The sequence below is a fragment of the Oncorhynchus tshawytscha genome, linkage group LG17 (assembly GCF_018296145.1).
Source record: "Oncorhynchus tshawytscha isolate Ot180627B linkage group LG17, Otsh_v2.0, whole genome shotgun sequence".
Lineage (NCBI taxonomy): Eukaryota > Metazoa > Chordata > Actinopteri > Salmoniformes > Salmonidae > Oncorhynchus > Oncorhynchus tshawytscha.
The window spans coordinates 21,788,006-21,809,493 of NC_056445.1; the positions used below are offsets into that span (position 1 = coordinate 21,788,006).

The following is a 21,488-nucleotide window of genomic DNA, read 5'->3' on the forward strand; positions in this document are numbered from 1 at the left end:
AATTCTCAGCAACAGAAGAGTGATCAAATTAAGATCCTATCTCTGTAGTTGTGTTATCTATAGGTACATGTATGGAGGTGGATGTATAGCATCTGGTGAGTGATGTCATCACTCAGAACACCTCTGGTAGGACTAAGAAAAACAAAGGTTATGAAACAACCTGGGACGTCAGAGTGAGTGACATGATCTCTAATCTAATGGCACTGCTTCCCAGCTAATCCCACATAATCCACTGTAATTACGGACAATAAAAAGGGAACCCTTTAAACACGGATTTTTAACTTTGATCACAATATTCAGAGCTCATTTCGATTATTAATGAAAATCTTTTCACAACTCAAATTTGAACGCTTTGAAGTGTGCTGGGTGTGCATTCATTTCCATGGCAATATGGAATATTGTAAAGATTACACATTATTGTACAATAGAACTAAATAAAGGCAGATTTAGTTTTAATCCCCAGTTTGATGAGAATGAAGTACCACAGAGTTGCTTTATTTCATTTCATTTGAAACTTCTCTCAGGGCTGAAATATACTGTAACTACTGTTATTAATATATCTAGTATTATTACTAGAGTTAATATCTGTGCAGGATACTGGAACTTGACGTGTTCCCATCACATTTCAGTGGGGTCACCCGTGGTCAAAGAGGGTGGCCATTTTGATTTCACTACGCCTTTCTTCCTCTAGTTTTCAATCTGCAGGTGTTGTTAGAATGATACACCGTTTGTGTTCAGTAACAGCTTTAATAAGTGATTTTTGCATACTGGGGGTCAGACAGGGCAGCGTTCCAGACACATTGACATGTTTATTAGTCTGTTAGCATACAGATGAGGTCGTCTGGTGCTGGCGGTTCTGTGCTCTTCTCTAATGAGGTTGAGATGAGGTCTGCTCTGGGCAGGGGAGTTCCACACCGCGTTGACCTTTACACCCCACACAAAAACCCATCACAAGGGTCTTTGTCTGACGGCAAACAACCATCTCACCATCCTCCCAGCGGACGCCATATATCAATCACCCTGCAAGTGACGAGACTCTATCAGAGAGGGAGGTCACTATGTGTGTCAGAGACTAGCCTGGTGCCACATCTGTTTGTGCTGTGTAGCCTACTATAGTGGTTGTTATGCCTGCTATGCTTGCAACACCTGGCATATCAACAGCCATAGGAGTTGGCTATAGAGCACAAACAGATCTGGGACCAGGGCTAGGCAGAGACAGAGAGAGCGGTTGCAGCAGTCCTCTCTCTACAGGCACTGATAACCCAAAGAGATTGCATCACTGTTGTCACGATGATCATGTCACCTCCCTCTCTGCTCCACTGTCTGAGCAGCAGTCAACTGCATCCCCCAGAGCTGCCTCACAGCAATGAAACATCATCCTCTGATGTCCATAACTACAAATGGAATGCCACTTATCTGACACCTATAGGGCCTACTACCGTTTCTGTAAACCATTGCATATGTATATTTTACTCCCCCTCAATAGCATTGCATTAGAAATATAACAGCCTCCAATTCCTCTTGGCTAATGGACAGCTTTTTTTGTCACCTTGAATGGAGAAATGTATTTTGCATCTTTATGGGCCGCGTTGAAGACTCGTAAAATATACGATTCCGGCGATCGCTACACTCAACAGTGCCATTATCCATAGTTTTGTGTTTCAAGTATGGTTATGGATAAAAACGCTGCCAAACACTCAATAACGCATGACCTTCTCTGGGCACCATGGACACCAACAAAACAATTATCTCGCTTCGTTTCCCCCGTCTCTCCGCATCGGCTCATACATCATTGTTTCTCAAAATTGAAACCCTAGCATTAATTTGAGCCGCTCCAGGGCGGGCTCCCGCTTCCCCCCTTCCCCCCAGATCAATGGTTGACTGCACTGCTACTATTTTAAACAACAACCCGCCTCTCCTATCTCTTCTCCTCTCAGGGCCAGTCCACTCCTCCAGTCCCAGCCCCAGTCGATACAGATGGCAGTCAGATTATGTCTGTCGTTTATCACGTTGCAGAGGGTAAAATAGGAGACTATCTTTGATAACAACCCTATTAGAATGATGAAAGGGGACTTTGTTGTTTTATGAACGGTGCAGACACACGAATACACACCTGATGTGTAGGTACTACGGCATCTTCCATCTGTGACAGTCACAGACTGGAGCCGTCACATGCTGGATGGTCGATGGTCTGTTATGAGCAAGAGAATGAGGGACTACAAACCAGGATTTAAGACTATAGCCCCAATTCTATTTTCTTGTCATTTTCCTCAAATACAATTATTACGAAGCCTTCTAACTTCCTCGAAAACTCAATTTATGTCCCTCTGAAAGGCACTGGGTGATAAAAAATAGACCTTATTAGTTTCTCTCCACTCTCTGCCATCTACTCTTTAATGGACTGGTTCCTCGCTACTTTTATGGACACATTAAAACATGTCAACGACTAAAAATCATTAGGTCTTAGAGTTGACATTTACTGGCAGCAGTTCTGCAAGTCATTCAGAGACACATCCCTGGTCCCCCTCAGCATTCCCCTGCCGTAGCTTGGCAACGGGACCATGTCTGTCCAGCGTCCACCCACAGAGAAGGAGTAAGGGGATGGGCTGGTTGCCGTGAGTGACGGCATCCCGTTTCTTTCATCAGCTCCACTTTGGCTCCTTGCATGACAAAGAGGATGTAGGCTACCGTACACTGATGACTGAAACTCTAAATGGACTTGAGCTATGAGTAACTGTTGGTTATACCAGGGCACCACAGTGACGCACCTGTTATGTCACCTGCATGCCTAATCCTCGTTATCTATAGGTTAAAACTCCCTGATGACTCACTCCAACCTTCTACTTCCTCATTGTTTACTGAATGGTACTTTCTCTGCCCTCAGCAGCTCAAAGTATCCTGGGATTTCCTACGCTAACACACTAGTATGACAGGCCAGTGCTTAAAGACTGGGCTGATGCACTTTGGGAGGCTAATTTACTGAATGTTACTTTCTCTGCCATCTCCCCTCAGTAGGAGGTCAGCGCACCAACTGATCAAATTTAAAACCACTAAGAAATTACTAATAAAAAGCATTAGAACCCCACAATGGCTACGAGCCTGAAGCATTTGACATGGGACAAAGGGTTGCTGGGACCAATGTGAGGTGTGTGAGTTGTAATGTGATGAGGGATGCAGGAGGGCGGCTGTGAGGCTGTGACCGACTGCTAAGATTAAAGGATTATTTGCATTCTCGGCCCCATGGAAACTGTCAAATTCTAAACGGCAACAATCGCTTCCTGCAAGCAAAGAGGTTTTATTAATTAAATCCCCCCCATGATCAGGATAGAAAAACAACATATGCAGAGGCCTCACATCATCTCTTACTCTCAATGTAATCACATATAACAGTGATGTCTCAGAGGAAGGTACATGTATTGTTACTGTACGGCACCATCTACTATCCACTGTCTCCAAGGACCCCATCCTGTCATGAATCAACCCCACACAAGTCACACTATTTCCAGCCAGCGGCAGCGGATGTGTCCCTGAACTCCACCTCCGCTCTGAGACGGATGCACGTGGCTGGTAGAGGTCAATGGTCAATATGGCGCCTTATAACCATTCCCATCTTGTATATGCCCCGCTAGCACACAGTTAATGAGGGCAGGATCCTTTCTCCCAGGGCAGCTCTTAATATCCCCTATCATTGGGACAGAGGCCCTGTTGTGCCATGATGGTGGTTGAAGATATCCCTCTAGTGGTGTGGGGGCTGTGCTTTGGCAAAGTGGGTGGGGTTATATCCTTCCTGTTTGGCCCTGTCTGGGGGTGTCCTCGGATGGGGCCACAGTGTCTCCTGACCCCTCCTGTCTCAGCCTCCAGTATTTATGCTGCAGTAGTTAATGTGTCGGGGGGCTAGGGTCAGTTTGTTATATCTGGAGTACCTCTCCTGTCCTATTCGGTGTCCTGTGTGAATCTAAGTGTGCGTTCTCTAATTCTCTCTTTCTCTCTCTCTCTCGGAGGACCTGAGCCCTAGGACCATGCCCCAGGACTACCTGACATGATGACTCCTTGCTTTCCCCAGTCCACCTGGCCGTGCTGCTGCTCCAGTTTCAACTGTTCTGCCTTATTATTATTCGACCATGCTGGTCATTTATGAACATTTGAACATCTTGGCCATGTTCTGTTATAATCTCCACCCGGCACAGCCAGAAGAGGACTGGCCACCCCACATATGCTCTCTCTAATTCTCTCTTTCTTTCTCTCTCTCGGAGGACCTGAGCCCTAGGACCATGCCCCAGGACTACCTGACATGATGACTCCTTGCTATCCCCAGTCCACCTGACCGTGCTGCTGCTCCAGTTTCAACTGTTCTGCCTTATTATTATACGACCATGCTGGTCATTTATGAACATTTGAACATCTTGGCAGTGTTCTGTTATAATCTCCACCCGGCACAGCCAGAAGAGGACTGGCCACCCCACATAGCCTGGTTCCTCTCTAGGTTTCTTCCTAGGTTTGGGCCTTTCTAGGGAGTTTTTCCTAGCCACCGTGCTTCTACACCTGCATTGCTTGCTGTTTGGGGTTTTAGGCTGGGTTTCTGTACAGCACTTTGAGATATCAGCTGATGTACGAAGGGCTATATAAATAAATTTGATTTGATTTGATTTGATGGAGCATCACAACCATCCATCTTGGCTCTAAAAAAGACTCCCAGTTTCCTCTAGCTACTACCTCCTTATCTGCCTGTGGTGTGAAGCTGGTCCTCTTCTCTTCACTGTGCGGCCCAGAGCTTAGAGCCTATCCCAGCAAACCACAGTGGATTAGGCCCCTCACCATTGAGAATTTCCATTTCTGCACTGTAGGCCATGTGACCTATTTGGAGACGGTCAATCTGTGACATTGGTTTGGCACCAACCTTTCAGATCAGCCCTAATAGAATGGATGCTACCCTAAACACCGTAGTCTGGAGATGTCTACGTGATGTGATGTAGTGCCTGCATCTGTGATCTGAATCACATTGTAACGTTTCTTATCTCTCCAGAGTGGGTGTTTCCATAATTGTCCCCAGTCACCGTTTCATGACATTGATGAAAGAAAAAAAATCCATAACATGAAACACAATTTCAGGAAAGTGATTGTGAAAACCTTCCTTACACCAGGAGTGCTTTCCTCGCTCGCACCATCACGAAGCCAGAGAAAAAACTAAGAACGATTTGACAACCTTGTAATCACTCTCTCCCTCAGCTAGAGTTTAAAGGAAAGCTTGGGAATAACAAATGAAAAGAAGAATGAGATTGGGGAGGGGAGAGTGGGTGTATTGTCCGTCTGGTGTGGGTTATTGAATTGATGTTGCTCCTTTAAACTCTATTTGCAGCGGTGGAGGTGGAGATATGCAGGGCTGCACACCCAATAACAGCTGGGCTCCCAGTGAATCCTGGAGATCTGAAATGTGAGGCCTGGCGACCTTCCAGAGCTCCAAGAAGGATGGAGTCTGAGTCCTAGGCTTCTCACCATTCTCTCCAAATAAGATTGACCCCACCTCTCATTCGTCCCCATGCAAACCGTGGGCAAGACGTGTGAGTGTGTGTGTGTGTGTGTGTGTGTGTGTGTTCCAGTGGTCAACACACATTAGGCCTCTGAGTAAGAATCCATAAATAAAATAGCTTCTGGGGAAACTTTCTAAACTGAATATTTTTTCCTTGTTTTTTTTCCCATTGGTTTCATGTCTGTCTGAAATTGTTGTCAAGAGTTCCTCCACCAATACAGAGAAGGGAGAAAAGAATCAATATGACCGAAAAGGTAACTGGTACTTGGTAAGCAGCCAGTCTGGTGATATTGTGCATTTCATCCAATTTATACGGAGGCCTCAATTCATATGTGAAAAGAAATGAAATTCTCCTCTGATTAAATGGATGTGCTTGAGGTTTATTTCCTTTGACGCTCGTGGTCCTCTACTACTCAGAACGTGAAGGGAATGGAAATGATTGGTTGACACGTCACACAACAATTTCTTTCTGAATAGGAAATATTGATAAAGCATGACATACAGACCAAGCACCATGGCCTTCTTCCATCTCGGGGCTGTAACAATACAGTTGTGTTTCAACTTGAGGATATTCATCTGCTAATGTCTTCCACTATTTACCCAAGGACTACTCTAAAGGCCTGTTCCGTTGGTAGTTATTCACTGTGATCATTTGAGGAGCTCTCTCCCTCCCTCTCTCCCTCTCTCTCTCCATCTCCATCTCTCTCGCTCTTCCTTCCCCTCTACACTTTGCTCTCTTCAGTCCATAAGCACCCTAATAACTAATGGTCCCTCTTCTCACTAGTTACCGTCCACCATTACTGCGTAGCACAGCAGATTAATAGCCTATTGAATCGGTTTACATGAGGCTGCAATTAAAGTAGCAGGTTAGGAGACAGAAATCCTGTCTTAACCTGCTACGAAAATCCCTTTGTATCCAAGGGGTATGAAAAGAGTCTGTCCTATGTACTATCAGCTCTGTAACACCCTGATAGAGGTGTGAGACTGGTGGAGGGGTCCTGACACTCTCCAGAAGGCATCCGTCACTGAGACGAGTCCCAGGGAGGATAGTAAGAGGGAACACTGCATGTCAAACTGCCAAAGCTCATTAGAACCTAGGGGGATTGACAGCTATTCTCAGACCCAATGAGGCTCCTAGTTGCCTGGCTGCCTGGGAAAACATTGAACGGTATGAGAGAAATAATGAATCACTAAGCCTGCGTCCGTCGCACCGCCTCCCTGCCACTCTCCATCTGAGAGAGAGAGAGAGAGAGACAGAGTCAGGAGACAATATTTAGTTGAGGCTGTTGAAATTGCTTGCTAATAAAATTACAGTAACCCTTAGTGTCTCACATATTTGAAGCAAATTGGATTAACTTTAGGACAATTTTTCATCTTGATTTAAAAGTATGATAGATGTGATAACAGCATATTTCATTGGATGACCATGTCTGTATACTTATACACTATTAAGTAATACTACCATGTCTTCACCAGCAGTAAGTAACAGTCTACAATGTAGTTTTTCAATGTTTCACAGTAACAACTGTTTCTCTTTGCAATGTCTGGACACTTACTGACATCTAGTGGTAAAGTACAGTTCTCACAACACGGGTACTAGTAGCTACTTAACTAGTTTAATTAGATGTTTTATTGTTGTTGTATTATGTCAGCAGTCTGTACAATATATTTCCTAATAGATATTACAAAGGTGACAGCTGCATATGCATAGTCACTGTATATACGGATACCAGTTGGTTTGACAAGACTTGTCTGACTGTTAGATTGTCATAATGTGGGTTGGTAGCACAGGAGGTTGGTGACACCTTAATTGGGGAGGAAGGGCTCGTGGTAATGACTGGAGCAGAATAGGTGGAATGGTTTCAAATACATGGTTTAATGCCGTTACATCCGCTCCCTTCCAGCTATTATTAAGAGCCGTCCTCCCCTCAGCAGCCTCCATTGGTTGGTAATATTGTGCATACACCCCTGAGCCAGAGCCTTAGTTTCTGTCGGGAGCAGGCAGAGTGAAGTTTTGGTTTTGTTGCCTAGCAACTCTCCATAATGGGAACGACATAGAAACTGCTGGTCATTGTGGGTGGAGGCCATTTCAACACTATCAACCTGCACTTTGATCCACCAAGCCACCACAACTTACATTGCCAAGTTGATCGATTCTAACATCGAATCAAGAGGAGAGCATTTTGGGACAGACACTGGGCCCCAGTACCCTGTTCTCTCACAGGACACTTGGGAGCAGTGCCAGAATGGTAGTACCCGAGTCCAGGTTAGAGACTTGACTACAACGCTGGGCAGGGATCAGCACACTGTCATACTGTGCTGTCAGCTTAAGAGGAAGAGGACATTTTGGACTAGGCACTGGGAACCAGCACCCTCTCCTCTCCCCAGGACCCTAGGGAAGTGCACTGCACACTCACACTCTGTACAGTGGAGAAACACTCTTTTCACCACTTCGATCAGGAAGTGTCTTTTTCGCTGCAGGTTAGGAGAATTTACGCAGCAGATTTGGAGAACTAACGTAGCAGGTTAGGAGACTGAGTTAAGGTTAGGAAAAGGGTTAAGGTTAGGGTTAGCAAAATGCTCTCCTAAACTGCTACGAAAATTACTTCGTATCGAAGTTGCGTGAAAAGAGTCTGTCCCCTGTACTATCAACTTGGATCCCCGATAAGGCTCCAAGTTGCCTGGCTAACTGGAAGAATGGTGGACAGTATGAGTGAAATAATCACTAAGCTTGCGTCCATCGCGCCGCCTGCCTGCCACTCTCCATCTTAGAGAGAGAGAGATAGAGACAGACAGGAGATGGGAGACAATATTTAGTTGAGGCTGTTGGAATTGCTTGCTAATAAAATGACAGTAACCCTTGGTGTCTTGACATATTTTAAACAAATTGGATTTACTTTAAGACAATTTCTCATCTAGATGTACATGTAATAACAGCATATCTCATTGGATGACCGTGTCTGTATACTTATACTGTCACGACTTCTGCCGAAGTTGGTCCCTCTCCTTGTTCGGGCGGAGTTCGGCGGTCGACGTCACCGGCCTTCTAGCCATCACCGATCCACTTTTAATTTTCCATTTGTTTTGTCTTTGTTTTCTACACACCTGGCTTCAATTCCCCCCATTACATGTTCATTATTTAACCCTCTGGTTTCTCCCATGTTTGTGTGCGTGTTTGTTTTAATATAAGGCTGTATCTGACGGCTGGTATTATTGTTGCCGGGTTTTGTTGTTACGCCAGTTTATTTCGTGGTATCTGTATTTTTCCAGCACCATAGTATTGTGTTTTGTACTGGTGTTTTCCTGAATTAAATACCTTGTCCACGCATCTCAGCTCTCTTGCGCCTGACTCCTTTCACCAGTTACCCACAGCCTTGACATATACACTATTAAGTAGTACTACCATGTCTTCACCAGGAGTAAGTAACAGTCTACAATGTAGTTTTGCTCATTGCAATGTCTGGATACTTACTGATATCTGGGCTCTGGCTGGGCCACTCAAGGACATTGAGACACTCTTGCGTTGTCTTGGCTGTGTGCTTAGGGTTGTTGTCCTGTTGGAGGGTGAACTGTCGCCCAGGTCCGGAGCGCTCTGGAGCAGGTTTTCATCAAGGATCTGTCTGTACTATGCTCTGTTCATCTTTCCCTCGAACCGGACTAATCTCCCAGTCCCTGCCGCTGAAAAACATCCCCACAGCATGATGCTGCCACCAACAATCTTCACCAAAGGGATGGTGCGAGGTTTTCTCCAGATGCGATGCTTGGCATTCAGGTCAAAGAGTTTAATTTTGGTTTCATCAGACCAGAGAATCTTGTTTCTCATAGTCTGAGAGTCCTTTTGGTGCCCTTTGGGAAACTCCAAGCTGGCTGTCATGTGCCTTTTACTGAAGAGTGGCGTCCGTCTGGGCACTCTACCATAAAGGCCTGATTGGTAGAGTGCTGCAGAAATGGTTGTCCTTCTGTAAGGTTCGCCCATGTCCACAGATTAACTCTGGATCTCCTTTAGAGTGACCATTGGGTTCTTGATCACCTCCCTGACCAAGGCCCTTCTCCCCTGATTGCTCAGTTTGGCCCGGGTTGCCAGCTCTAGGAAGAGTCTTGGTGGTTCCAAACTTCTTCCATTTAAGAATGATGGTGGACACTGTGTTCTTGGGCACCTTCAATGCTGCCGAAATGTGTTGGTATCCTTCCCCAGATCTGTGCCTCGACACAATCCTGTCTCGGAGCTCTACGGACAATTCCTTCGACCTCATGGCTTGGTTTTTGCTCTGACATGACTTGTCAACTGTGGGACCTTATATAGACAGGTTTGTGCCTTCACAAATCATGTCCAATCAACTGAATTTACCACAGGTGGACTCCAATCAAGTTATAGAAACATCTCAAGGATGATCAATGGAAACAGGATGCACCTGAGCTCAATTTCGAGTCTCATAGCAAAGGGTCTGAAAACTTGTAAATATTGTTTTCTTCCAACTTGTTCAAGTGAATTGAACTCCCTTTAAACGTTGTTGATTGACAGATGATACATTTTTTGTCATCTACTGCCATTTCAAGTTCTCACAACTAGATGAGGATATCATTCTACACAGAGTATATATAGTACACAGTAGTTTATACATAATATCTATACAGAGACAGACAAACTGAACACTTGCAAACTTGAAATGACATCATTTTGATCTGAAACACCAGAGTCCAGATTGAAGAATTCACTTCAATACATAATGGGAGAGAGAGAAAGACTGCAATAGCATTTAGTTGAGGAATTGTTTGTTAGTAAGATGACATGTACCTTGGTGTGTTGAAAGACAGGTTCAAAGTAAATGGACTATTTTCCGACTAGATTTGAAAGTACAGTACACATAATAACAGCATATCTCATTGGGTGACCATGTCTGTGTACTTATAAACTATTAAGTAATACTGCCATGTCTTCACCAGCAGTCTACAATGTAGTCTTGCAATGCTTTTCACAGTAATAACCGTTGCTCTTTGCAATGGCTAGACATCTAGTGGTAAAGTCCTCGTTTGATTTAACATCTTTTTTATTGTTGTTTTATATCCCTCTAGTGTGTGTTATATCACTCATTATTTCTGGTTGGTACACTACACACACCTGAGTTTCTGCCAGGATGCAGAGGGAAATGTGATAGTTCTGGTTTTGGTTTCATTTCCTGGAATATGAAAACTTAACTGTGGGTGGAGTTTTAGTCTGTGTCATGTCTTTATAACCAGTAAAACCTGCCCCTTTAGCCACAACTCAGTTAACCTGCTTTATGGATTCTAGCCTTAACCAAGACAGAATAGCACACTGAGTGATACATTATAATGGAAGCCAGCTTGTCTCTCCTGGAGGAACACCTCTCTTGTCCCGTGTGTTGTGACATATTCAGCAACCCCGTCGTCCTCAAATGCAGCCACAGCTTCTGTGAGGAGTGTCTCCGGAAATACTGGAAAGACTTGGAGATTTTCCTGTGTCCTGTATGCAGGAGAGAGTGTTCTCCTGAGGAACCGAGCCAAAGTTTGGCCTTAAAGAGTCTCTGTGAATCGTTCCAGAGAGGAAGTGAAAAGGAGAAAGAATCTCAGGATATCTGCCAGCTGCATGGAGAGAAACTCAAACTCTTCTGTTTTGATGACAAACAGCTCATCTGTGTTGTCTGTCACATATCAAAGAAACATAAAGGCCATGCCTGCTATCCCATTGAGGAGGCTCTGCCTGATTTGAAGGTGAGACAGATTTCAACATGTTTGCCTTTATTTAACTGATAATTGTGTGATTTGATTTGTTAACTTTGCCCTTGTTTAAAGACAAATGGATCCCTCTGTGACTGAATAAAGACATGACTAGCTGAGTACTGTACAATGAACGCCTGACTCAGTTTTGTTTAATCTACATAAACGTTTAGCAAGGTTGACAAATTTCACTTCTTATGTCATTCTAGAGTGAAATCAAGGCTCCTTTGCAGAACAAATTGGGAAAAATGACCACCGCCAAACTGGAAGAGGAAAACTGTGTGGAACACTTAATGGTAGTTCACAGTAATACATTCTTTCTAGTAAAGATGCAGTGCATTCGGAAAGTATTCAGACCCCTTGACTTTTTACAAATGTTGTTACGTTACAGCCTTATTCTAAAATTAATTCAATAGTGTTTTTCCCTCATCAGTATTCAGACCCTTCACTCAGTACTTTGTTGAAGCACCTTTGACAGCGATTACAGCCTCAAGTCTTATTGGGTATTACGCTACAAGCTTGGCATGCCTGTATTTGGGGAGTTTCTCCCATTCTTCTCTGCAGATCCTCTCAAGCTCTGTCAGGTTGGATGGAGAGCGTCGCTGCACAGGGAAACTAAAACAAAACATGGATTGCTGTCATTCTTTGTCCATAGACTGCTTCAGGGTATAGAAACCAATATGTAAATCTGTAATTTGGGTGAACTATCCTTTTAAGTTTCCTTCTTGTCTATGGTAGGTCCAGGGCCAACTTGGAGAGGAGCAGATAAGGGGGGTGTTTAAGAAATTTTACCAGTTCCTAGAAGAAGAAGAGGCTGCCAGGATAGCTGCTCTGAAAAAGGAACAACAGCTGAAATATGAAGTGATGAGAGAAAGAATGGAGAAGTTGACCAAGAATATCTCAATGCTTTCTGAGACTATTGGAGTTATCAAAAAGGACATGGAGACTGATGATATCACATTCCTGCAGGTATGTGGGCCAGGATTATTTAATTTATGTCAATTGGTGGTGAATACAATTGTTTCACAACTGTCAATGGACACACCTGTAAGCTATGAGGCAAATAAGCATATTTACAATGATTGACAGGTTTATGGACTTTTATTTCACAGCCACCTCATACTGTAACAGTGTCATTTGTCCTTGTTGTTTTTATAGAACTACGAGGCCATACTTATCAGGTAAGTCCCATTTTATTTTATCTCCATACTTTTCCATTCCATTGAATGGAATCACTAAAGTTTAATTATTACCCTAGAGCCGAGTGCACACCTCCAGACACTGCTGCAAATGCTGAGATGGGGCCAGGAGCATTCATTGACATGGCCAAGCATGTTGGATGTCTGACGTTCAAAGTCTGGAACAGTCTGATTAAGATTGTTGACTACAGTAAGTCCAGGGTATTTCACAATTCAATTCGCCAACATTTGTGAACAGAATATATCTTTCAATAGTTCTGTGAAATGGTTTATCTGTATCTCCTTAGATCCTGTAACCATGGATCCAAACACAGTGTCCACAAAGCTCATCCTCACTGATGACCTAACCACTGTGACGTGCTGTGAGGAAAAGCAGAGTCTTCCAGACAATCCTGAAAGGTTTCATGTAGGAGTGTTGGGGTCTGAGGGCTTCATTACAGGCAAACATTTCTGGGACGTTGAGGTAGGAGACAGCGATAACTGGTCTCTGGGAGTAGCCAAAGAGTCCATTGTGCGGAAGAAGCTAGTAAAACTGGATCCTGAGAGTGGATTGTGGACCATCAGATATATTAATGGGAAATACAAAGCAGGTGTGAAATCACGCAAAGAGATCAAGGTAGATGAATGCCCACAAGTGATCCGAGTATGCCTGGACTGTGACAAGGGGGAGGTCACATTCTCTGACCCCACTATGAGCAATACTCTGTACACCTTCAAACACACATTTACTGAAAAGCTGTTCCCATACTTTAGTATAGGCAGTCTTAAAAGCCCACTGCGCCTTTGTAAGAGACCCCTCACTAAGGTAACTGAGACGTGAGCTGGGGCACGAGGCAAATCTGCTCATTGGCCGCTGCACTGCGGATTCCCTCTGCTCCAGATTCTCCAACCTAATGTGTGTTTGTGTATGTGTGTGTGTATATCGGAGGGGTTGTGGGAAAAAGCAGAAAATACTAAAAAGCAGAAAGGACAGGTTAAAAGTAAATGGGATTTACTGTAGGACTATTTTCAGACTAGAGTTGAAATGATGTAGCATATAATAGCAGCATATCTCATTGGACGACCATGTCTGTATACTTATAAACTGTTAAGCAATACTACGATATCTTCACCATCAGTAAGTAACAGTCTACAATGTAGTTTTACAATTAGTTTCACAGTAATAACTGTTTCTCTTTGAAATGTCTGGACACTTACTGACATCTAGTGGTAAAGTATTGTTCTCACAACACAGGTACTAATTGGCACATCACTAGTTTGATTAAATAACAAAAAGGTCACTAGTCTGTACAGTGTATTTCCTAATAGATATTGGAAAGGTGACAGCTGCATATTTACTTTACTATGTATTATATGATATGTGTAAAAGCTGCTATGACAAGATAAGACGTATTAATACATGGCTGTGTCAGATCACTCATTATTGTTGGTTGGAACGCTACACACATCTGGGTTCCTGCCAGGACACAGAGGGAAATGTGGTAGTTTAGTTTCCTGGAATATGAAAACTTAACTGTGGGTGGAGTTTTAGTCTGTATCATGCCTTTATAACCAGTATAACCTGCCCCTTTAGCCACAACCCAGTCAACCTGCTTGATGGATTCTAGCCTTAACCAAGACAGAATAGCACACAGAGTGATTCATTAAATGGGCAGCCAGCTTGTCTCTCCTGGAGGAACACCACTCTTGTCCTGTGTGTTGTGACATAAATAAAACTCTTACTGACAGTTGTGGCTGCATTTCGTGATGTATTGTTGTCTATTGTTGTGTTACCTTCTTGCCCTTTGTGTTGTTGTCTGTGCCCAATAACGTTTGTACCATGTTTTGTGCTTTTACCATGTTGTGTTGCTACCATGTTGTATTGTCATGTTGTGTTGCTGCCTTGATATGTTGTTGTCTTATAGGTCTCTCTTTATGTACTGTTATGTTGTCTCTCTTATTGTGATGTGTGTTTGTCCTATATATATATATACACTGCTCAAAAAAATAAAGGGAACACTAAAATAACACATCCTAGATCTGAATGAATGAAATATTCTTATTAAATACTTTTTTCTTTACATAGTTGAATGTGCTGACAACAAAATCACACAAAAATGATCAATGGAAATCAAATGTATCAACCCATGGAGGTCTGGATTTGGAGTCACACTCAAAATTAAAGTGGAAAACCACACTACAGGCTGATCCAACTTTGATCTAATGTCCTTAAAACAAGTCAAAATGAGGCTCAGTAGTGTGTGTGGCCTCCACGTGCCTGTATGACCTCCCTACAACACCTGGGCATGCTCCTGATGCGGTGGCGGATGGTCTCCTGAGGGATGTCCTCCCAGACCTGGACTAAAGAAACCGCCAACTCCTGGACAGTCTGTGGTGCAACGTGGCGTTGGTGGATGGAGCGAGACATGATGTCCCAGATGTGCTCAATTGGATTCAGGTCTGGGGAACGGGCGGGCCAGTCCATAGCATCAATGCCTTCCCCTTGCAGGAACTGCTGACACACTCCAGCCACATGAGGTCTAGCATTGTCTTGCATTAGGAGGAACCCAGGGCCAACCACACCAGAATATGGTTTCACAAGGGGTCTGAGGATCTCATCTCGGTACCTAATGGCAGTCAGGCTACCTCTGGCGAGCACATGGAGGGCTGTGCGGCCCCCCAAAGAAATGCCACCCCACACCATGACTGACCCACCGCCAAACCGGTCATGCTGGAGGATGTTGCAGGCAGCAGAACGTTCTCCACAGTGTCTCCAGACTGTCACAAACTGTCACATGTGCTCAGTGTGAACCTGCTTTCATATGTGAAGAGCACAGGGTGCCAGTGGCGAATTTGCCAATCTTGGTGTTCTCTGGCAAATGCCAAACGTCCTGCACGGTGTTGGGCTGTAAGCACAACCAACACCTGTGGACGTCGGGCCCTCATACCACCCTCATGGAGTCTGTTTCTGACCGTTTGAGCAGACACATGCACATTTGTGGCCTGCTGGAGGTCATTTTGCAGGGCTCTGGCAGTGCTCCTCCTGCTCCTCCTTGCACAAAGGCGGAGGTAGCGGTCCTGCTGCTGGGTTGTTGCCCTCCTACGGCCTCCTCCACGTCTCCTGATGTACTGGCCTGTCTCCTGGTAGCGCCTCCATGCTCTGGACACTACGCTGACAGACACAGCAAACCTTCTTGCCACATCTCGCATTGATGTGCCATCCTGGATGAGCTGCACTACCTGAGCCACTTGTGTGGTTGTAGACTCCGTCTCATGCTACCACTAGAGTGAAAGCAAGCACTGCCAGCATTCAAAAGTGGCCAAAACATCAGTCAGGAAGCATAGGAACTGAGAAGTGGTCTGTGGTCCCCACCTGCAGAACCAACCCCGCAGGAGGCCTTTTGCCTTTTGGTAGGCCGTCTTTGTAAATAAGAATGTGTTAACTGACTTGCCTAGTTAAAAAAAAGTTTAAATAAAAAATAAATATACATCACCCTTGTCGTCCTCAAATGCAGCCATGGCTTCTGTGAGGAGTGTCTATAGAAATACTGGAAGGATATGGACAATCTGCTGTGTCCTGTATGCAGGAACGAGTGTTCTATTGATGAACCTAGCCTAAGTTTGGCCTTAAAGAGTCTCTGAGAATTGTTGCAGAGAGGGAGTGAAAAGGAGAAAGTATCTCAGGACAATTGCCAGCAACATGGAACTCTTCTGTTTTGATGACAAGCCGTTCATCTGTGTTGTCTGTCACACATCAAAGAAACGTAAAGGCCATGACTGCTGTCCCACTGAGGAGGCTCTGCCTGATTTGAAGGTCAGTTTGTGAAAGTATCTGTTCCCTTTGCTTTTATTTGAACTCGTCATTTAAATCACATTCTGTGACTGAGTAGAGAGTGACTGGCTGGATTAAAAGACTGGTCTGTGTAACATACATTTACCATGTTTACAAGAATCATTTTTCATTTATTTTTAGAGAGAAATCCAGCGTGTGAGTTCCACTTTGAAGAATGAATTAAAAAACATGAACACAGCCAAGATGTACCATCCAACCTGGGAGGAGCATATACGGGTATCAGTCATTTTAAAAAAAAAGGTTTTAAATGTAGAAACATTTGAGCAGTGTTCAAGTTTGGTCAAGTCCATAATGGTCAAGTCCAGTGTGGAGAGGAGCAGATAAGGGAGGAGTTTAAGACACCACCAGTTCCCGGAACAGGAAGAGACAGCCAGGACAGCTGCCCTGAGAAAGGAAGAGCAACAGAAATGTCAAGTGATGCGAGAAAGAGCTGAGCCGTTGACCAAGCAGATTTCAACCCTAATAGAGACTATTTAAATGATCAAGGAAATGGAAGTTGACAATATCACATTCCTTCAGCTAAGGGTAAAGAATTTTTAAATAACAAAGATGTAAATTCCCAACATGAGCTCATGAACTCACTGCAAAAACGAATGTTCGTCCAAAGGACGCAAGTGTCACACTGCTAGTCTACAGTCAAATGTCGTATAACGCCTTGAAATTATCAACCAGGTCGGAAATTGCTGGTGAATGAGTTCACAACTGTAAATTAGTTATTTCTCTGTGAGTTTTTTCTCAATTATCTCAGTGTCATCTGATATAACATAGTGAAATATGTCCTTCTTTTGTACAATTACAAGGCCATACTTAATAGGTATGTCGTAAATGAAGTCCCCTTTCATCCCTACTAAATACATGTTACACTCCATTTACAACAGCACTGATGTTTTCTTATTCCCATAGAGCCGAATCCACAGCAACAGACACTGCAGATGCTGAGGTAGTGTCCGGAGCATTCATTGACATAGCCAATCATGTGGGATCTCTGAAATCCAAGGTCTGGAAGAAGATGCTTGGGATCGTTTACTATAGAAAGTCCAGGTTTATCACAAATGTTGTTTTTAAATATCTTACTGTAAGGCCACAATACTTTGGAAATAAATGTATTTTTTTCAATAGTTATTTATTGTTTTATCTCCCATTACACCCACACACTTCAGTATTAAAGTACAATATAAAAGTAAAATAAACTTTCCCCTTAAAGCTTCAGTGACCATTGATCCAAACAGCATCTGCAAGGCTCATACTGACTCATGACCTGACCACTGTGACATACAGTGAGGAGAGGCAGAACATTCCAGAAAATCCTGAGAGGCTTAAAATGGGAGTGTTGGGTTCTGAAGGGTACAGTAAAGGCAGACATTTTTGGGATGTAGAGGTAGGATAAAGTGATAACTAGACCCTGGGAGTAGGCAAAGAGTCCATTGTGCGCAGCAAGTCACTCAAAATGTAGATTGTGGAGCATCAGATATATTAGTGGGAAATATAGAGTATGTGTAAACGCAGACATCCAGATCAAGTTGGATGAGAGCCCACCAGTGATCAGAGCACTTCTGGACTGTGACAAGGGGGAGCTGACATTCTGCGATCCCACTAAGAGCACTACTCTGTACACCTTCAATGATACATTCACTGAAAAAGTGTTCCCATACTTTTACAGTACCAATCAGTTTGTCCCACTGCGCCTTTTGTCAGTTAGCCCCAACTTTGGGCAGAATATAAACATGAGTGGAGACAGGTTGCCAGGTTTATAATATGTGGGGACAAATATCAACTAACATGTTATTTAGTTGATGTATCAACTGTAGGGACCCCATTGTGTGAACTTTAGTTGAATCCAGTTCCATGTAAATAGCTGTAAGACTTGCCTCAACACAAAGCATACTATGGGTATAAGTAGTGTAATCTAATTGATGCCAATGGAATGTGGTAAGGTAACAACTGTCTATCTCATAATGCTTGTACAAGTGTTTAGAACAGTTGTTACAGTATGTAAAATATGTAAAGTACAGTTATCTAAATAAATATTAAAAGTTTCTATTGCATTTCATGTTGTGCTTTTCTATTTAACTGAATGTACCTTCTTAATTATATAAGTGGGTTTAGCTCATTTAATTCATTAACACGTTATAAAATAAAGTTTCAATTTGCTACCATTGCAAATATTCACCACTAGATGGGGATCTCCAACTACCGGTATACAGTAGAGCCCACTGTTGCTCAATGCCACACTGCAAAATGGGCCTATAGTCAGAGTGGGCCTACAACAAAAATGTAAATATCAATGGAGTAAATACATCCCACGGCTGGCTATGACATTAACATTCAAATAGTAGTTGATTTATATTATGTATTTGTAGTGCTCATGGCTTGACAACTCATTAGTGAAACATTACTTTTAATATGAATAAATTATTTGTTTACAAAGACAACAATGACAGCAAACACAAACAATGGAGTAACAGTCTAGTACCACCAAATAATGAAACCAAAGGGAGCACAAAGTGGAACTGGTGGTAAAGTGTTAAAGAATGGTCTGCCTAGCTCCACCCCGATAAGGATGTGTCACACCATAACAGGAAGAAGGAAGTCAAAACAACTCTTGACGTCGCAGATAAAACAAGGAGCTAGTTACGTGTATTGGTTGCGTTCTCCTGTAGACGTGCCTTGGATATCAGGCGAGTGTCAATGTAACTTGTTCTATTAAAGCACTCCCAAACTAAACATCGACTTGTCCTAGGCAGTAAGTATGGCCAGTTTGAAGTTCAGGCATTATGTTGTTGAGCCCAAATATTTAGTTGGAAAAAGTTAAAGTAAATACTGTACCTTACAGAGGCAATTAGCTAACTAGAAAAAACAGGGGCTCACTCTGTTTGTCTAATGCCTGCAGCTCTGTGCGTCCCTTTGCCCTGCATTCCCTTCCAGAGGAAGAGTCACTTTCGTGTGAAGAAGGCATGGCCGCTCGATTCTCTGTCCCAGAGGAGGACCTCTGTTGCCCTGTGTGCTGTGACATCTTCAGGGACCCTGTGGTCCTCAAGTGCAGCCATAGTTTCTGTGCAGCCTGCCTACAGCAGTACTGGTCTGGGAAGGGCTCGGCCCGAGACTGCCCTCTCTGTAGAAGGGAGTTTGTGGACGAGCCGGTGGCCAGCCTCACCCTGAAAAACCTGTGTGACTCCTACATCCAGGAGAGTGGAGCGCTTGGGTCTACAGGAGAGCTGTGTGAACCGGGTGAGCTGTGCTCCCTGCACGGGGAGAGGCTGAAGCTGTTCTGTCTGCAGGACAAGGAGCCCATCTGTGTGGTCTGTCACACCTCCAGGAAGCATAAAAACCATGAGTGCTGCCCGGTGGGAGAGGCTATAGGCGACATGAAGGTAATCTGTTGTTGTGATAGGCAACCCTATAAATTGAGTTCTCTAGCTAGCATTTTATGAGTTCAGAGGTGAACAAGAGGTAACGGGGAAAATGCTGTGAGTTTGATCTAATCTGTTTTATGCATTCTGCAACTGTTTGCCTTTGAAGAACTGAAATGTTTTGTTTACTCTATTCTTAGTCAATTGTCTTTTTAATGTTCTTTGTAGGAGGATATGAAGTCTGTGCTTACTTGTTTGCAAGAGAAGACGGAGGCTTTTGACAAAATGAAGCAAAACTATGAAAATACAGTGGCACACATTCAGGTAGTGTTGGTGGTTGGCCATAGTATGAAATAAATCAAACTCTCTCATATGTTAACACACAATCCTAACAGAGGTCTCATTTCAGGTCCAGGCCCGGTTTGTGGCAAAGAGGATTCATGAGGAGTTTGAGACACTCCACCATTTCCTCCAAGCTGAAGAGGCTGCTAGGCTTGCAGCTCTGAAAGAGGAGGAGGAGAGTAAGAGTGAGATGTTGAGGCAGAGAATGAGGGAGATGGACAGAACCCTGGCCTCCCTCTCTGACACAATCAGAGCCGTGGAGGAGGAGATGGCTTTGGAGGATACTTTTTTTCTCCAGAAATGCAAGCAGACAATGAGAAAGTGAGTACATTATACAACCCCTGGTGGTTTCACTGTCTACAGACCGTGATGAGTACTAACTCCTACTTGTTCTGGCCGTATAGTGCTCAGTGCAGCACACTGCAGGACCCAGATATGGTCTCTGGAGCACTCATCGATGTGGCCAAGTACCTGGGCTCACTTCAATACAAAGTGTGGGAGAAGATGCAAGGGATTGTTAAATACAGTGAGTACTAACTGCAGAGTGTTGAACATCACTTGGTGTCAAGACTAGTCTATTTCATTACATGATAGACTGAAACCGTAACTTTTTAAGCACTTAAAGTGCTTCTTAATGTGTATTGACACAGTAATTACAGTGGTGAGAACCACTACATCATGGTAACTGGATATACTTTCTCCTTAGCGCCAGTGACTCTGGACCCCAACACGGCTGCCCCCTGGCTCCTGCTGTCTGAAGACCTCACCAGTGTGAGGGACAGCGACGACAAACAGAAGCTTCCAGACAACCCCGAGAGGTTTGACCCTGACACAGGCGTACTGGGCTCTGAGGGCTTCAGCTCAGGAAAGCATGTCTGGGACGTGGAGGTTGGAGAGAACAGCGCCTGGGTCCTCGGCGTAGCCAAAGAGTCCATCCAGAGGAAAGACAAGGTCTCCTCCGTACTGAAGAATGGATACCTGTCCGTGTACTTTTACCACAAGATGTACTTTGCAGGGACCTCACCCCTGACACGACTCAATCTGAAGAAGAGCCCTCAGAGGATCAGAGTGCAGCTAGACTGGGAGAAGGGGAGAGTGTGCTTCTCTGACCCTGCTGACAACACGCAGATCTACACTTTCAAACACATCTTTTCTGAGAGGGTCTTCCCCTATTTCTGGGTTGGCTGTAAGCAGTGTCCTCTGAGGATTGAGCCATTAGAGGTCTCAGTGAAAGCTGTAGATCACACCTGAGAATGTGTTGGCGCATGGAATTTTCTGTCTCTAGTGTCTTTCTTGATGTTGATTTTTATGTCATGAGAAACATCTAATGGATAAATAATATTTAAATATTTGCCACTCGTTGCCTTTAAATTAACACTTACATTTGATTTAATGGACACTTGTTGACATTTATTTTATTATGTAGTATGGAATAAAAGTTTCGTTTTCTGTGTGGAATAAAAATGGAACATCAGACTTGCTGTGGTGATATTTTATTATAA

General features: G+C 43.8%; 2 protein-coding genes across 3 annotated transcripts; both read left to right on the plus strand.

The window, feature by feature from the left end:
• Positions 1 to 10,767: 10,767 nt before the first annotated feature.
• Positions 10,768 to 14,189, plus strand: LOC112234196 (zinc-binding protein A33-like). Its single transcript, XM_024377313.2, has 6 exons — positions 10,768 to 11,257; positions 11,473 to 11,559; positions 12,002 to 12,232; positions 12,422 to 12,444; positions 12,522 to 12,652; positions 12,750 to 14,189. The coding sequence occupies exons 1-6, from the start codon at positions 10,859 to 10,861 to the stop codon at positions 13,280 to 13,282; spliced, it is 1,404 nt and encodes a 467-aa protein (XP_024233081.1). The 5' UTR covers positions 10,768 to 10,858; the 3' UTR covers positions 13,283 to 14,189.
• A 4,686-nt stretch (positions 14,190 to 18,875) lies between these two features.
• LOC112217065 (zinc-binding protein A33-like) lies at positions 18,876 to 21,460 on the plus strand. 2 transcript variants are annotated; one of them, XM_024377314.2, is made up of 6 exons: positions 18,876 to 19,037; positions 19,185 to 19,665; positions 19,873 to 19,968; positions 20,054 to 20,307; positions 20,391 to 20,512; positions 20,693 to 21,460. In XM_024377314.2, exons 2-6 carry the CDS (start codon positions 19,249 to 19,251, stop codon positions 21,235 to 21,237), a joined length of 1,434 nt encoding a protein of 477 aa, XP_024233082.1. In that variant the 5' UTR covers positions 18,876 to 19,037; positions 19,185 to 19,248; the 3' UTR covers positions 21,238 to 21,460. The 2 variants fall into 2 exon arrangements, with proteins under 2 accessions (XP_024233082.1, XP_024233083.1); XM_024377315.2 differs by having other exon boundaries at positions 19,220 to 19,665.
• Positions 21,461 to 21,488: the final 28 nt, after the last annotated feature.

What these genes read in the sequence shown, in the direction of transcription:
- LOC112217065 (XM_024377314.2), top strand. Translation starts at nt 19,249, where the DNA reads ATGGCCGCTCGATTCTCTGTCCCAGAGGAGGACCTCTGTTGCCCTGTG. An exon ending in ATACAGTGGCACACATTCAG is followed by an intron (nt 19,969 to 20,053) that starts GTAGTGTTGGTG and finishes GTCTCATTTCAG; the next exon opens with GTCCAGGCCCGGTTTGTGGC. An exon ending in GCAAGGGATTGTTAAATACA is followed by an intron (nt 20,513 to 20,692) that starts GTGAGTACTAAC and finishes CTTTCTCCTTAG; the next exon opens with CGCCAGTGACTCTGGACCCC.
- LOC112234196 (XM_024377313.2), top strand. Translation starts at nt 10,859, where the DNA reads ATGGAAGCCAGCTTGTCTCTCCTGGAGGAACACCTCTCTTGTCCCGTG. An exon ending in TACGAGGCCATACTTATCAG is followed by an intron (nt 12,445 to 12,521) that starts GTAAGTCCCATT and finishes TTATTACCCTAG; the next exon opens with AGCCGAGTGCACACCTCCAG. An exon ending in GATTAAGATTGTTGACTACA is followed by an intron (nt 12,653 to 12,749) that starts GTAAGTCCAGGG and finishes GTATCTCCTTAG; the next exon opens with ATCCTGTAACCATGGATCCA.